General features: G+C 41.0%; 1 protein-coding gene across 1 annotated transcript in view; it reads left to right on the top strand.

The window, feature by feature from the left end:
* The window catches only part of LOC143127791 (uncharacterized), an 84,058-nt gene that overhangs the window by 37,627 nt on the left and 32,267 nt on the right, over positions 1-14,164 (top strand). The window contains exons 12-15 of the mRNA XM_076289493.1: positions 3,723-4,062; positions 7,420-7,561; positions 8,157-8,359; positions 8,789-8,905. Coding sequence (XP_076145608.1) covers positions 3,723-4,062; positions 7,420-7,561; positions 8,157-8,359; positions 8,789-8,905 — 802 coding nt within the window. The remainder of the gene's footprint in view (positions 1-3,722; positions 4,063-7,419; positions 7,562-8,156; positions 8,360-8,788; positions 8,906-14,164) is intronic.

The following is a 14,164-nucleotide window of genomic DNA, read 5'->3' as shown; positions in this document are numbered from 1 at the left end:
CTCCTCCAGCGGCAGCACCGATAGAAGGCCTCAAGCTCCTTAGTAGCCCTTACAAAGGCTCTCTCCGGATCCTCTTGCGTGGGCCTCCACCCAGTGGTGAGGTCTCCCGCTCCCAGCTTCTCTCGCTGAGCAGAGGCCATGTTCGAAAGTCGCTTCTGACACCAATGTAACGATTGAAGGTTTCAGGACGCCAAGAGTTGTTCAGAGCAAGCTTTATTCACTGAGAACGAGGGCAGGGACACAGACACAGAACACAATACACACAGGGCAGGTCAAGAAGACACACACAGTACACCAACAGGGGAGGTCCAGCCCCCCACACAAAAAGGATCACACACGAGGGAGAACTAAAAGGGAAACCTGTTACAATAAAGACGCTAACATTACACTCAAAACTAAGGAGAATAACGACATAAACCCCCCAAATGTTCGCTCTCGTATCCCAGGATTAACTTGACTCCGCCAGATGGATTTGCTCCGCATATCCATCTGGGAACTTTTCATTGAAGAACTTTTGGGAAGGGGCGGACATACTGGTTAGCTGATTGGATAAACCATCTGTCTATCACTACCTTTGTTGGTTTTCGACGGGCCAAATCAACCAATTAGATGAACAAAGTATTCTTCTAATGCCGTTTAACATACAATTAAGTTAGGTAACGTGACAAACGTTAAGATGTTTTAACTTACCATTTATGAACCTAATCAACGACAATTCCCATCAAGTTTTCACGGTAGGCCCTACACTTCTGAAGATAGTATATTCCTCCATTATGAACTGGAATCAGCCGTGGAGGATGTCTGTGTCGTTCATTCCTCCCAGCTGCATGGCTGAGACTCATAGCTTCACAGTTTACCCAGGAATTCTTTCTAATTTGAATAAAACTTGCGCGATAGCTATGCTCATCTCTGTGGATGCCGTCATGTTGTTCGTTGCGTCACACCTCAACCCGCCTCAAAGCCAACGCTGATTGGACGTTCGTTTGGTGAACTGCTCCAAATTTTCTTTAACGGAAAGTATCCAGACTGATCTGCGAGTGAAACCCTGAAGCTCGCGAGATCAGGATGGTCTCACGAGGCTATCCCAGGATGCCCTGCGCGGGAGAACGCTAACACTGTCTTTTTGCGCCGACGCTACACAAGATCTCTCACTGCATCCTTCGCCTTAAGTTCTTTTTTTGTCAAGTATGGTAGTAATCTTAGATCTTAGACTGAGACTTCAGTTTTGTCTGTGTTCAGCTGAAGAAAGTTTTGTGACATCCAGGTGTTAACCTGGTCGAAACACTGTTAGAGAGAATCCAGGGGCGCATAATCATTTGAGGACAAAGCAAGGTATATTTGAATGTCATCTGCATAGCTATGATAACACATTGAGTTGTTCCTGACAATCTGACCGAGTGGGATTAAGATTAAACAATAACAGGCCTAGGATGGATCCTTGAGGAACACCACAAGTCAAGGATGATGGTGTTGAGGTGCAGTTTCCTATAGCGACGAAGTAACTCCTGTGTTGTAGGTAGGATTTTAATTTTTGACAACACCTGAAAGTCCAACCCAGTGCTCCAGTCGATGCAGTAGTATACAGTGGTCAACTGTATCAAATGCTGCACTAAGGTCAAATAGTGCCAGGATGCTTTGCCTGTATCAATGTTTAGACAAATTTCATTTACCACTTTAACAAGGGCAGTTTCGGTGCTATGATTAGCACGAAAGCCAGATTGATAGGCATCAAAATAGTTATTTGATGATAAAAAAGCAGTTAGTTGGTTGAAAACAATTTTTTGAATGATCTTCCCAATAAAAGGTAGATTGGATATTGGTCTGTGATCAGTACTGGCGGATTCATATTATTATTCTTTTTGAGCAGGGGCTTTACAACTGCTGTTTTTAGGGATCTAGGAAAGTGCCAGTTTGTAGCGATGTATTTACAATCTGAAGCACATTTGCTGTTATGGTGAAGGACCGATTTGTACTAGTAGGCAAAGTGTCCCGTTGGGATGTAGCAGAGCTGAGATTTTGAACAGTATTAATCAGAGTTTCATAATTGATAAGGCTAAAATCAGACATTGGTGTATGGGCCCTCTTTCAGTAGCTGGCAGTTCCGAAAATTGTTTGTAGCTGTGTTGTTATATTCAGTCTTATTTCTTCAATTTTACTGTTGAAAAAGGATGCAAACTCCTCACATTTGTGAACTGAAAGAAGCTCTGGTGCTAGGTCAGTTGGATTAGTTAACCTTTTGACTGTGGAGAATAGCACTTGAGTATTATTGTTTGTATTTTTGTTAATGATGTCGAAAGTGAATAGTGAAAGTAATTAACTTAGAACTGTTTTTGTTCATAGTTCGTTGACTATGAGGCCACGGTGAAGTAAGTTTCACTTTGCCTATGAGTTTAAATAATAGACAAGTGCAGCTGTGTGTATGCTATACTCTGCTACACACAAGTCACAAACAGGTTTTAGTAAAGTCTGGTTTAGTGGGGGCAGTCATGGCGTACTGGTGCAGAGACCAAATTCCTTGTATACGCAAGTATACTTGGCCTAGAAACCTGATTTACATTTTTACATACCTGTTCCATATGGTCTCGCGTGCAAGCAGATTCCTTCAAATGCGCCGCTGACTATCAAAATACTGATGCACTGTTTGAAGTTGCACTGCTTGCTGTTAAAGGGAATGACAGATGTCATTCTCATGGTTTAAAGTAACACCAAAGAACTTTCCCCCTGTCGCACGCACGCTATTTATCCAGCACCGGCTTTGCAAATAACGATGTCCACAGAGTAGAATATTTTGCATGACTTATAAAAGTACGATGTATTGCGACATCAGATGCCAGTCAAATTTGTAGTTTCTTATGTCGCATTCCATCAAACTACAGATCCGCTACCCGATCTGGCAAACTTACATAGTGCGGTTATAGCCGATAGAGGGCCGCGAAGCGAATGCAGAAGTGCCGTTCACCCTGTTACAAGTTGATTAACCACTGAAACGATTTTGGAAACATTATTTTAAGGTACAAAAAAGTCTTTGGTGTTGCTTTAAAGGATGTTACGCCCAAAGCACATCCATGACTGATTAAGAAACATAACAACAACCCTTTTTGTGCCAAGCCCCGACATTTGATCACATAATCACACCATTAAATAAGTACAAGGATACAAAGAAGTTTATTGTCACATGCATATAGTTACTGGATGTAAGAAATGCAGTGAAATTATGTCTGGTGTCAGCCTATTTGTGCATTTCCTAGGGGGGGGTAAAAAGTGCAGTAGAAGAGAGGTTTAGTAGATTAAGTGGCAAGGGCTGCATAAGAAAGGTGGGGATTGGGGCAGGCACCAACAAGAAGCACCCAAGAGCAACAGGGGCAAGGAAAAACTCCCTTACTAAGGAAGAAACCTTGGGCAGTGATTATGGACTGGCCACGCCTTTAATGTCTTTAAAAACGTAAGCCTCTGACCATCTGTTTCTGATCGCCAAAATAGAGCCCTATGTGTGTGTTTGTGTGTGTGTGTGTGTGTGTATGTGTGTCCGCACACAGCTTGTCTTCCCCTACATCTTGATATTAATATCTGTTTCGTATTATGTAAACCCTTCCATTCAAATGGGTCATGTATAGCTTTGTTAATTGTTGGTGTGTGTGTGTGTGTGGAGAGTGTTTGTGTGCGGGGAGAGAGAGAGAGAAGGGGGAAGAAAGAATCTGAAGTCTTATCATCTGTCCAAACAGCTCCCCTCAGCAGGAGTGGTGAGCAGCAAGCCAGCAGTACAACCCACATCTGGTTCACAGTCTCAGATCCACACCGACAGATACCTGGGCCCAGAGGATTGTCTCAAACAGCAATACACACAACTGTCGTGTGCAAAGGTCTCCTGTCCACTGGGGCATCGCTGCTCAGAGGGTACTGCAAAGTGCACATGTGATCCTAAGCCAGATGAGTGCTATGCTAAGGAGAAAGTGTGCACCCGTGATGGGAAGGAGTCCAAGAACCGATGTCACGCCGTGGCAGAGACCTGCAAGGACAAGAATAAAGCTCCGGTCTTCTCTCACCAAGGAACCAATTGCCGTTGTGAGACCTGCACACACACACACACACACGTACCCACACAAGAGGAATTTTACAAAGTTGTCTGCCAACTGTAATGCTGCCACACACAAACCCATATACAATGTTGGGTCAGATTACTTTGAAATGTAATCCATTTCTTACACTGACAAAAAATTGTTCCACCAATATTCCTTTTCTTTTTGACTTGAAATCAACACAATGTAAGTTTTTTTTTACCTGGCTTAAAATAATGGCGTCAAGCTCATTTTGATGCTACACTGACTTAAAATACGTACGGAGAATAGCATGTCTGACATTGCAAATGCAGCCCCAGAATGCCTTCTATTGCATTATGTAGGCTACTGTAATGTTATTATCATGGGTAGGAGCATGACCCTTTTTGTCTGTTTCAGATGAATTGATAGAAAGAAAAGTGTATAGAAAAGCCCCTTGACTTGACTTGTGTGTGTTTGTGAGTGTGCATTCAATCCAAATTGGGTCTATCTAATTTTCCGACTATTAAAGGAAAATTCCGAAATTTAGCACTTTGAGTCCCTTTTCTGGTTTGTTTTGGATGAACTAGAGTGTTGGACACCGAAATTTTGATGATTGGTCCTGTCTCGACTTTTGTGACTCGTTTTGAATCGCCTTTGACTAGTCAGAGTGCCTACAGGCATGCTCAAACATGTCCTAAAACAACCCTTAACGTTCGTTTTCAAAACTGTGCAACTCACCGAGTGGTTAGTGGTGTTCATTGATGTTCCAAAACAAGTACCTGAAAGTAATTGTGGTGAATAATTACTTAATATTAATCTTAGACTGGCAAACTTCAGGAAAACTCAGGAATCAGGTTTATTCTGTTACAAGCAGAGAGGGTAAAAATGGTCTATGATCTATGTAGGCGCCATGGCCTCTGTTGGATCAACATCTCTCTCTCTTCTTCAGTTCTCCATCTTCTCGTTCTAGTTCTCGTTCCTCTAACAATGAAAGTTAGTCACTTTTGTATGGGTTAAACAAAGAAAGAATTTGGCGGCAACACAAGTCAACGTGGTTGGTTCTCCAGATGGCATCAGACACGCCCACTCACACCTGTATCACACTTACGCATTCCTATCTGATCAGCATGAGGAGAGATATCCTGTACATCAGAAATGTCACTTATAGAATGTTCCAAACATTCTTACAATTAAATGATTACAATCCTTATACTGAGACTATTACAATGATACCAAACATGAATACATTTATATTTCATGACATGTGGATACAGTATAGCAAGGTAACATCCTTTGTCTTGTGGATCTGATAGCCCTTGGAACCAGTACATTAGCATTTCATTGGGGGAGGGGAGGGTGTGCCGCATGGCCACCGAAACCTAGGGTGACCAGACGTCCTGTTTTGCCCGGACATGTCCTCTTTTTGAAACCTAAAAATGTGTCCGGGCGGAATTTCAAAGTTGTCCGAGATTTTCTTATTCTAGCCTCAAACGTGTTTACAGCGAATTTGCATTGCTCTCTCTTTCATTCATATATAGCCTATCTATGTCTTTCATTCACATATAGTCACGCCCTCCCCCTACAGTTCGCTTTGCATTGAGTGGAAAGTGTGTAGAGCCTGACCTTAGCTACCGTCATTGGTCGACAGTAATCTCTGTAAACATTTAATTGGTCAGTCAGTCACCTCAATAGCGCAAACGTCCTTGTTTAGCCTAGTGTAAGTTCACTGACAAATTAAAACATACATTTCCATGTTTTTGTCTCGGTCGAGATCAACATGAAGCTGAGTGCTGACCTGCAAAGCAGGATAGCCTACTTAGGCCTACTTGTCGGTTGCAAATAAAGGTGTCAACGACCTTCAGGTAGGCTACACAATGTTCAGCAAAGCATCGAACGGCAGCGAGGGGTGAGAGCTCATCAGCTAAAGTGACAGAGTTTTTCGACCTTAACATTACGTCTCCAAAATCATTTTGATGGCACATAACCTCATAACTAGACTGTAAAAAATATAACATGAAGAACGTCACTTCTGCCATTGTCTGAGCGGCCTTCTCTAGACGATTGCCGACCTAGCAACTTTCTAGTTTCGGGTAGGAAACTGCACTTTGGTTATCCCTTTAAACTGCCTTTAAAGGATAGCCTGCACACTGACAACAGCAGATGTCAATAATCCTCTATCTACTGTAGCCTATATTCAGGTGAATTAAATATGTTGGCATAACATGAGGGATAGATGTAGGCCTTTTTCTTTACAAAAGAAATATCTAATAATAATGGATTGAAAAGAGGTAGGCCTAATAATAGACCAGACATGATTGAATAGGTATAAGAAAATGGACAACATCCACATCAGTTCCCATCAACACAACTGTTTTCACAGGTCAGGATTATTAAACTCTAAAACAGATTGTCAAAATTATAGAGCTAGGCTACTGTAAAAGATTCAGTTTGTATTTTCAGAAACATCTTGGATCAAATTTAGAGATATGCAACATTAAAGATGGGTCGCCATCCAAATGTATCTTGCATGTATAGAGCTCAACAGCCCTGCTTTTATTGTAAATATTGTTTTTGCACAACATAGTCACCATGTCTGTTGACACATGCCCCCCCCCCACCCCCCGCTGAAGTGTCCTCTTTTTCACAAACTCAAATCTGGTCACCCTACCGAAACCAGTCCTGAAACTCTAAAATTTATTCCCATCATACCGTAGCGAAATACAGTTTCTGTCGTGTTTTATTTGGCATTTTGTAAAATCCCATTGATTTCTGTTGGAAGACTCATTGCACGTTGATATTACTGCGCCACCGTCTATGCTTCAGGCTCACAATTGAGCGGAAGTTTATACAAGGTTGTGAGGTGTCTGAAAAAATAGTTCCACAATAGCAAATAAGACGGCTGGAAATCATACATTGCGCCGATATATTTGATTTTAATAATCAACGAACACCACTAACCACTCGGTGAGTTGCACAGTTTTGAAAACGAACGTTAAGAGTTGTTTTAGGACATGTTTGAGCATGCCTGTAGGCAGCCACTCTGACTAGTCAAAGGCGATTCAAAACGAGTCAGAAAAGTCGAGACAGGACCAATCGTTAAAATTTCGGTGTCCACCACTCTAGTTCATCCAAAACAAACCAGCTCAAAGTGCTAAATACCGGAATCCAGATGACTTGTAATTTAGTTACTACTCAACCCTGCCCATACTGTATACTGGTACACAGACACATGGACATACAGACTCAGACACAGACATACAGATGCACACACACACACGTTCACACAGACACACAGATGTAAACACACATAAACACCAACACATTTTGAGTAGAGCACTTTGGATGTTTATGTTTGTGTGTTTTTGTGTGTGTTTGTGTGTAGCCAACAATGCCTTTCAAGAATCCCTGATCGTCAAAGACGTGATTGAGGTGCAGCTGCCCAAAGGTTCAACAAAAGCACTGGTGTGTCATGAGGGATGGAATATCGCTGCTGCCCATGTTACATGTCGTAAAATGTTCCGCACGTACGTTTTTCACCGCCATCCAATCAAATGACACTATAGCCTACTGTACCTCATGACATATTTGCTTCCTGTATTCCTTGCTGTCCTCCTGTGTTGCTTACTATCTTAAACTACCACAATCCATTTGCAGCTGGTGACAGAGCTTGAAAGATTTGATGTCAGGCAGCCAGTTGTGGAGTGTCTTTACCACCTGCTTTCATTTCTCACGCTATGTATAGTTTTTTTTAAAGTTTGAAACATTCAACATGACCTTGAAATGGCAACAGAATGTAAAGAAATAAGTATTTTGATGTAATGTAAAGAATAATTATACTGTGTGTTGCTCAGATATCCACTAAAGGCAGCATGCTCCAGACTGTGTCTCTTGTAACAGCACTGTGTACATTATGTGGTGCTGTATCAAATATAATGCAAGTCAGTGGAAGTGTTGTTGTGAACATAATGGTGCAATCAGGACAACTCTAATCCTATAGAATTCTACATACAGTAGCCCCTTCACATTTAAATGACATCGGTATGACTTTATTGGCTTTATTGATATGACAAATTCATTTTTCTCTCTCGCTCTCTATCTCTCTCTCTTTCTCTACCTCAGGTTGGCAAAGACTGCAGCCAATAGGAAGTACTCTGATGTTCCAAGAAAGAACATCATTCTGCCAGATGTGTGTGTTCCTGTCTTCTGTAAAGGACATGAGTACTCTCTGGCTGAGTGTCACATTGGCAGTCCAGTCAAACTTAATGATAAAAGTCACATTGCAGTGGCCAACTGTTACAGTAACAGTGGTAATCCACATCTAGGTCAGAATACACACACACACACACACACACACACACACACACACACACACACACACACACACACACACGTTTACACATACACACACTTTACAAGTCAAGTTACATTAGGAATCAAATCTTCTGAATAATCCAGTAGATTAAAGCAGTTCAGCAATCTACCATGAGTTTACAGATTCAAGGGTATAGGCACACACACACACACACACACACACACACACACACACAAAATGTCTCCCTTTTTTAATGGGGAATTCTGGCATTTTACAACCTGAGACCTTATCGGTAGATGTCTTTAGGTGCAATGTCTCAGAAACAAAAACACATTCTCTCCCTCTGTTTCTCTCTTTTAAGTCTCATTCATACATTGCAATTTTTATTGGCAAACACACACACACACAAACTTAAATCTGTTCACTGTTGATGTTTCAGGTAATAAATGTGACATCGGTAAGTTCCAGTGTGCAAATGGAAAGTGTGTGCTGCATGACAAAACATGTGATGGAATCAACGACTGCGGAGATGGCAGCGATGAGATGTGCTGCAAAGGTGTGTATATGTGTGTGTGTGTATGTGTGTGAATGTTTGTGTGTGTGTGTGTGTGTGTGTGTGTGTGTGTGTGTGTGTGTGTGTGTGTGTGTGTGTGTGTGTGTGTGCACGTAAATGTTTGTGTGTATGTGTGTGTATACTGTACACACATACATAGGGCTACACACCAATACATACACGCTTCCTTGTTTTTGCATTTGAAAAAATGAGGCAAAAAAACAGTTCTTTTTTAAATCCACTGTTAATAAGAGTATTTGAGAACTGTTGCAAATAAAATGATTTCTTACCATTTAAAATTAACATACATGAATATCAGTGGAGGTTGCTGGTCTTTAGGAATAGGAGAAGCTCTGATAAAATGGTAATATTAAATTAATATTATTAAGGTGCTATATTGTTCTTTGAGGGCAAAAGTTATTCCAAAACCCACAATAGACCAGAACAGTATAGAGTGTGGCAGCTGGTTTGGCTACATTTTACCAGTTCACTTTGGGGGGATCTTAGGCTATTTGGTAGCCTACTGGAGTTACTGTATTTCTCTGTGACTATTCTGTATGTTCATCTGCCTTGCTGTTTTATTTTGAATCTCCCCTAGTGGGGAAGACTATCAAATGGCTTTTAAAATTGCTACAACTTAGCCTAAATACACAACTGAATCAAAGCAAGTCACAAACTCTGTAACTCCACATTATGGTTGTATGTACAGCTACAGTAGGATATGTACAGGGACAAATAGAAACCGACTGTATTGCTCACAAATATATAGGAATTGGAGCTGCAACTTGCCTTGCCTCTGAACTTCACCTGCCAATACTAACGCTTACGCATCATTGAACTTGAAACTCTTCCTCTGATCGCGACATATGCTGTCAAACAAAAAGAGTCCAGCCACTATGACAGCTCCTCCAATCATCATACAGAAGCTCAGCGTCCGGGCCATCCCACTGCCCCATTCACTCCCAGAGATGCCAGACTTCCCTGGAAATTTTGTGGCGTTTGTCCAATAAACATCTAGTTTTTCTGCACCGAGATCAGCCCACTCTGTAGTGCCATTGAAAGTCCAGTGAAGCTGATGGTGCATTCATGGCACTTCGGAATGACAAGGACCGCCCCCGTGGCTACTTTGTTTTTCCCACAGCAAGTGTTCATGTGCTTTGCCGTTGGAATGTGTGACAAACACGGATGCCACAACAAAGGTTAAAACACTCACTAATCCTAAATAAACAACTGTATTTGCTTAAAATATAGTGTAAGACGCTTGTGAAAGAAAGATATGCAGCTTTCAAGTAGAGCCCGACCGATTTATCGGCGGGCCGATATTATCGGCCGATATTAGGCATTTTCCAAACTATCGGTATCGGCATTTATAATGGCCTATAAATGAATATTTTAAAAATAAAATAAAAACGGACGAAACACCCTTCAACCATGTCATGAGTGTTGGCGTTGTACAGTTTGTCCACCAGAGGGCACTCTACACCGTCCCTGCTGGCAACACTCGTGTATAACGCGCCACACATCCTGCAACCTGCTGATCCAGCCAGAGTCGGGCAGAGAGAACCAGTTATCCATCCGCGAGTGAGATCATCAGTGAAGTGTGTTCATGGTGATTTGTAGCCTAAAAATCTAGACTCGCCCCTAGCAGGGCTAGTCTAGCAACTCTTCGTTGGCTTGTGAGCTCCAGAAATCGAAACTTAATCAGGCCATTGAAATCATGTATAGAGTCGTTAGGTGGGCTTAACATAATGATTGATGGCAGAGTTGCAACGGTTTGGCTTGAATTCCCTGCTACTTGAAAACAAATAAGATGGATGTTGCTGCTGGTGAACAGTGTGACACGAGTTAAGCTTTTATTATGTTGGCAAACGTTTGAACTAGCCAACTAGCTCCGCTGGTGGGAAACGCATGGGACTCATAGCGCTCATAGTGCATAGGTTAGCTAAGTCACATGTTAGCATAATTAGCATGTTAGCATGCTAGTTAGCATAACTACTAAAAATGAAAACATTAGCTAAGTTAACTAAGTTAAGTAACTTGGTTAACATTATTATCTTTGTTAACATAGTTAACATAACTGCTAGCAAACATTTAGTCTAGTCATTAGAGGGGGTCCATGCGCACCCCCCATAATTAGTGGGTTTGATCCAGCAAGACCACAGCATGACTATTGTTCTTCTTAAGTTTTCTTTATTTCTTTATTTCTTTATTAGTGGGTTTGATCCAGCAAGACCACTATTGTTCTTCTTAAGTTTTCTTATTATTAGTGGGTTTGATCCAGCAAGCCCACTATTGTTCTTCTTAAGTTTTCTTATTAGTGGGTTTGATCCAGCAAGACCACAGCATGGCGAAGCCATGCTGTGGGCTTGCGGAGCAAGCCCACTATTGTTCTTCTTAAGTTTACTTTATTTATTAGTGGGTTTGATCCAGCAAGACCACAGCATGGCGAAGCCATGCTGTGGGCTTGCGGAGCAAGCCCACTATTGTTCTTCTTAAGTTTACTTTATTTATTTATTTATTATTCCTTTTCACCCACTTTTTGGCCGAACTACTGCTCCTAGACCGTTTGAGCTATCAACGCGGTTCGAACTCCAAAAATTCAGGCCCGAACCGGTGTAACTTGCTTGTTAATTTCGTGTCGCTGGCCCTTGTCGTTTTCGCGGTATTCCCGTTTTTCTGCGTTTTTTGGGCCCATTGAAATGAATGGCGGAATGTTCAGAATTCAAATTTCGATTGTGACATCACAGCTCTAATTGCTTAAGCTTGCACCTGGAAGAGTTCTAAGCCACCTGGCAGAGCTCTAATGGGCTGGGCTGGGCTGTCTGTGTATATGAAGGTGTGTTCATGTAACTTTTGACCCGTATGTCCGATTTTCATAAATGAGGTACCGTTGGAATCCTTGGATGAGGCCGAGTTCCATGCTCCTGATCAAACCCACTCTTGCAGTTCCTCGGAACCGCAATTCTAGTTTATTTATTATTCCTTTTCACCCACTTTTTGGCCGAACTACTGCTCCTAGACCGTTTGAGCTATCAACGCGGTTCGAACTCCAAAAATTCAGGCCCGAACCGGTGTAACTTGCTTGTTAATTTCGTGTCGCTGGCCCTTGTCGTTTTCGCGGTATTCCCGTTTTTCTGCGTTTTTTGGGCCCATTGAAATGAATGGCGGAATGTTCAGAATTCAAATTTCGATTGTGACATCACAGCTCTAATTGCTTAACCCTTTCGTGCCCGTGCCGAACATTCCATTTTTGGTGCTGGATGACCTCCTCACACAAAAAACCTTATTTCTTGAGTATAATACATACCATCAATGGGATATACATACCATTGTAATCAGAAGGATCAGTTCTATGAAATTATGTAAAATACATATGGTAATGTTGATATAGTAATGAACAGTATTTGAAAATCCTCTCCAAATGTATATCCGGAATTTGTCAAAATTTAATTTCATTCACATAAAAATGAATTTTCATCATATTTCTCTACAAGATAGAGAAAAATATAGAGTGTATGAAATGTTCAGCAAGTTGTGGGCTATTTAACACAAAAAACTGTATTGGAATATCATTAACCTTTCAAAAGTTATGATATTTTTAGTGATCAGTGTAAAAAAATGCAGGAAACGGGATTTAGAATGTTGACAGAATTCACATTCACTTTCTCACCAACAACATAAAAGTATGCATAAAAACTAATAATCAAGTCAGAAACAATGGTTTAGATGTATTTGGTCTATAAGAATAAACCATTTATTTGTATTTAAGCAAATGCTACAGTCAATAAGAATGACATTTAAAAAAAACATACTGTACCTTACCAGTAATACAGGAAGTAAGTATACTGTATTCATTGAAGACCATTTCGGAAAAGAGACATAAAATACATTTGATTCAACAAATACAACTTCCTTATATAAATCAGTATAATATGAAAATTATATACATATATAAAATGTATTATTATTCATGAAAAGCTAGGAATACAATCAACATCACTCAAAACTCAATGTGTTCTAAACATTTGAAAGTGGATTACATACTTAGAACAAGCCTGTGGAGAATAAACACATACACACATATACACACAAACTCATACCCACACACACACACACACTTACAGAGGAGGATAGGGAAAGGTGGGGTGGGGAACCTGAAGGTTGAACACAGAAGAGCTATGACTCATTACTAAACGCATCCCTTTTTGCAGAATGCCAAATCTGACAGCAATTTGTTTATAAATAAAACAAATTCGCCTACCGTTACACTCCAGGGCCATACAAGCTACTTTAGTTTTATTATGTACGTTGTTTTATAACAAGCTCCTGCTGTACAGGAATATGTACTTGATGGGAAGACGACAGAGTAGTAGTTGGAGCAGCTGAAGGTGAGGCTGAAATTTCAACGGAAATGCCTACCAGCTGTTGTGATAGATTTCCTCCAAATTCTTTCTGGTTGTAGCTACCAAACCTAGGTTCAACACCAGATTCTGCATTGCATTGTCAAACTTGAAATAACAAGAAGCTACTGACAACGGCAATGTCAATGGAGAAAAAGTGCTTTCTGGTATTCTGCGTTTTTTGGAGTACACAATATGTATTCATCATTTGGTCAATGTCCCCTGATCCCTGCCAAGACTTGGTTCCCCAGTAGCAATGGATATTAGGGAGGGAAGTGAACCCCATGTAAATTATCAATCCCAGAAACCTGTGAAACTCTTCTGGGGTCTTTGTCCCATGCCCCTGCACTGTTTGCATATGATGGCCTACTAAGCACAAGCTCCCATTCCCTCCGGTAAAACCACATATGCCTGGGACAACAATGTGAGTAAAAAAGAACATAACAAGTCTATTTCACACAGTTTTTTAGTCTGCACCATCCTACGCATGGCACATAAATCTATACCTTCTTCCTCCATCCCCTCATGGTCTTCAGCATTGTGAGCGCAAGCTCATGAGCAGTCAGCTACCTCTTCAGGCTTGCGAGAAGGTCTGTGTAGGTCTTGTCATCCTCCATCTGAAACAAGAGCGAAATCATACAAATACCTTTTATTAATGTAAAAAATAAAATGACAAAACTACAGATTTGTGCATGTATGCACACAAAAGAAGAGGTAGCCTAAACTATTGAAGCATCCCCAGAATATACTCGAAATATTTCTAAGTAGGCCTATGAAAAGTCATTGTATTACACATGGGTTTAGCTACCCTAAATCTGATTGCCTGGCTGGCATCAAGATAAAGACCGATTACATTTCACCT

This window comes from Alosa pseudoharengus, unplaced genomic scaffold, assembly GCF_046254945.1.
Source record: "Alosa pseudoharengus isolate Yale_2024_CS ecotype anadromous, Long Island Sound unplaced genomic scaffold, YU_APseudo_1.1 YU_APseudo_1.1_scf_17, whole genome shotgun sequence".
NCBI lineage: Eukaryota > Metazoa > Chordata > Actinopteri > Clupeiformes > Clupeidae > Alosa > Alosa pseudoharengus.
Note: the sequence above shows the minus strand (reverse complement) of the source record. Positions and strands in the feature narration are given on the sequence as shown.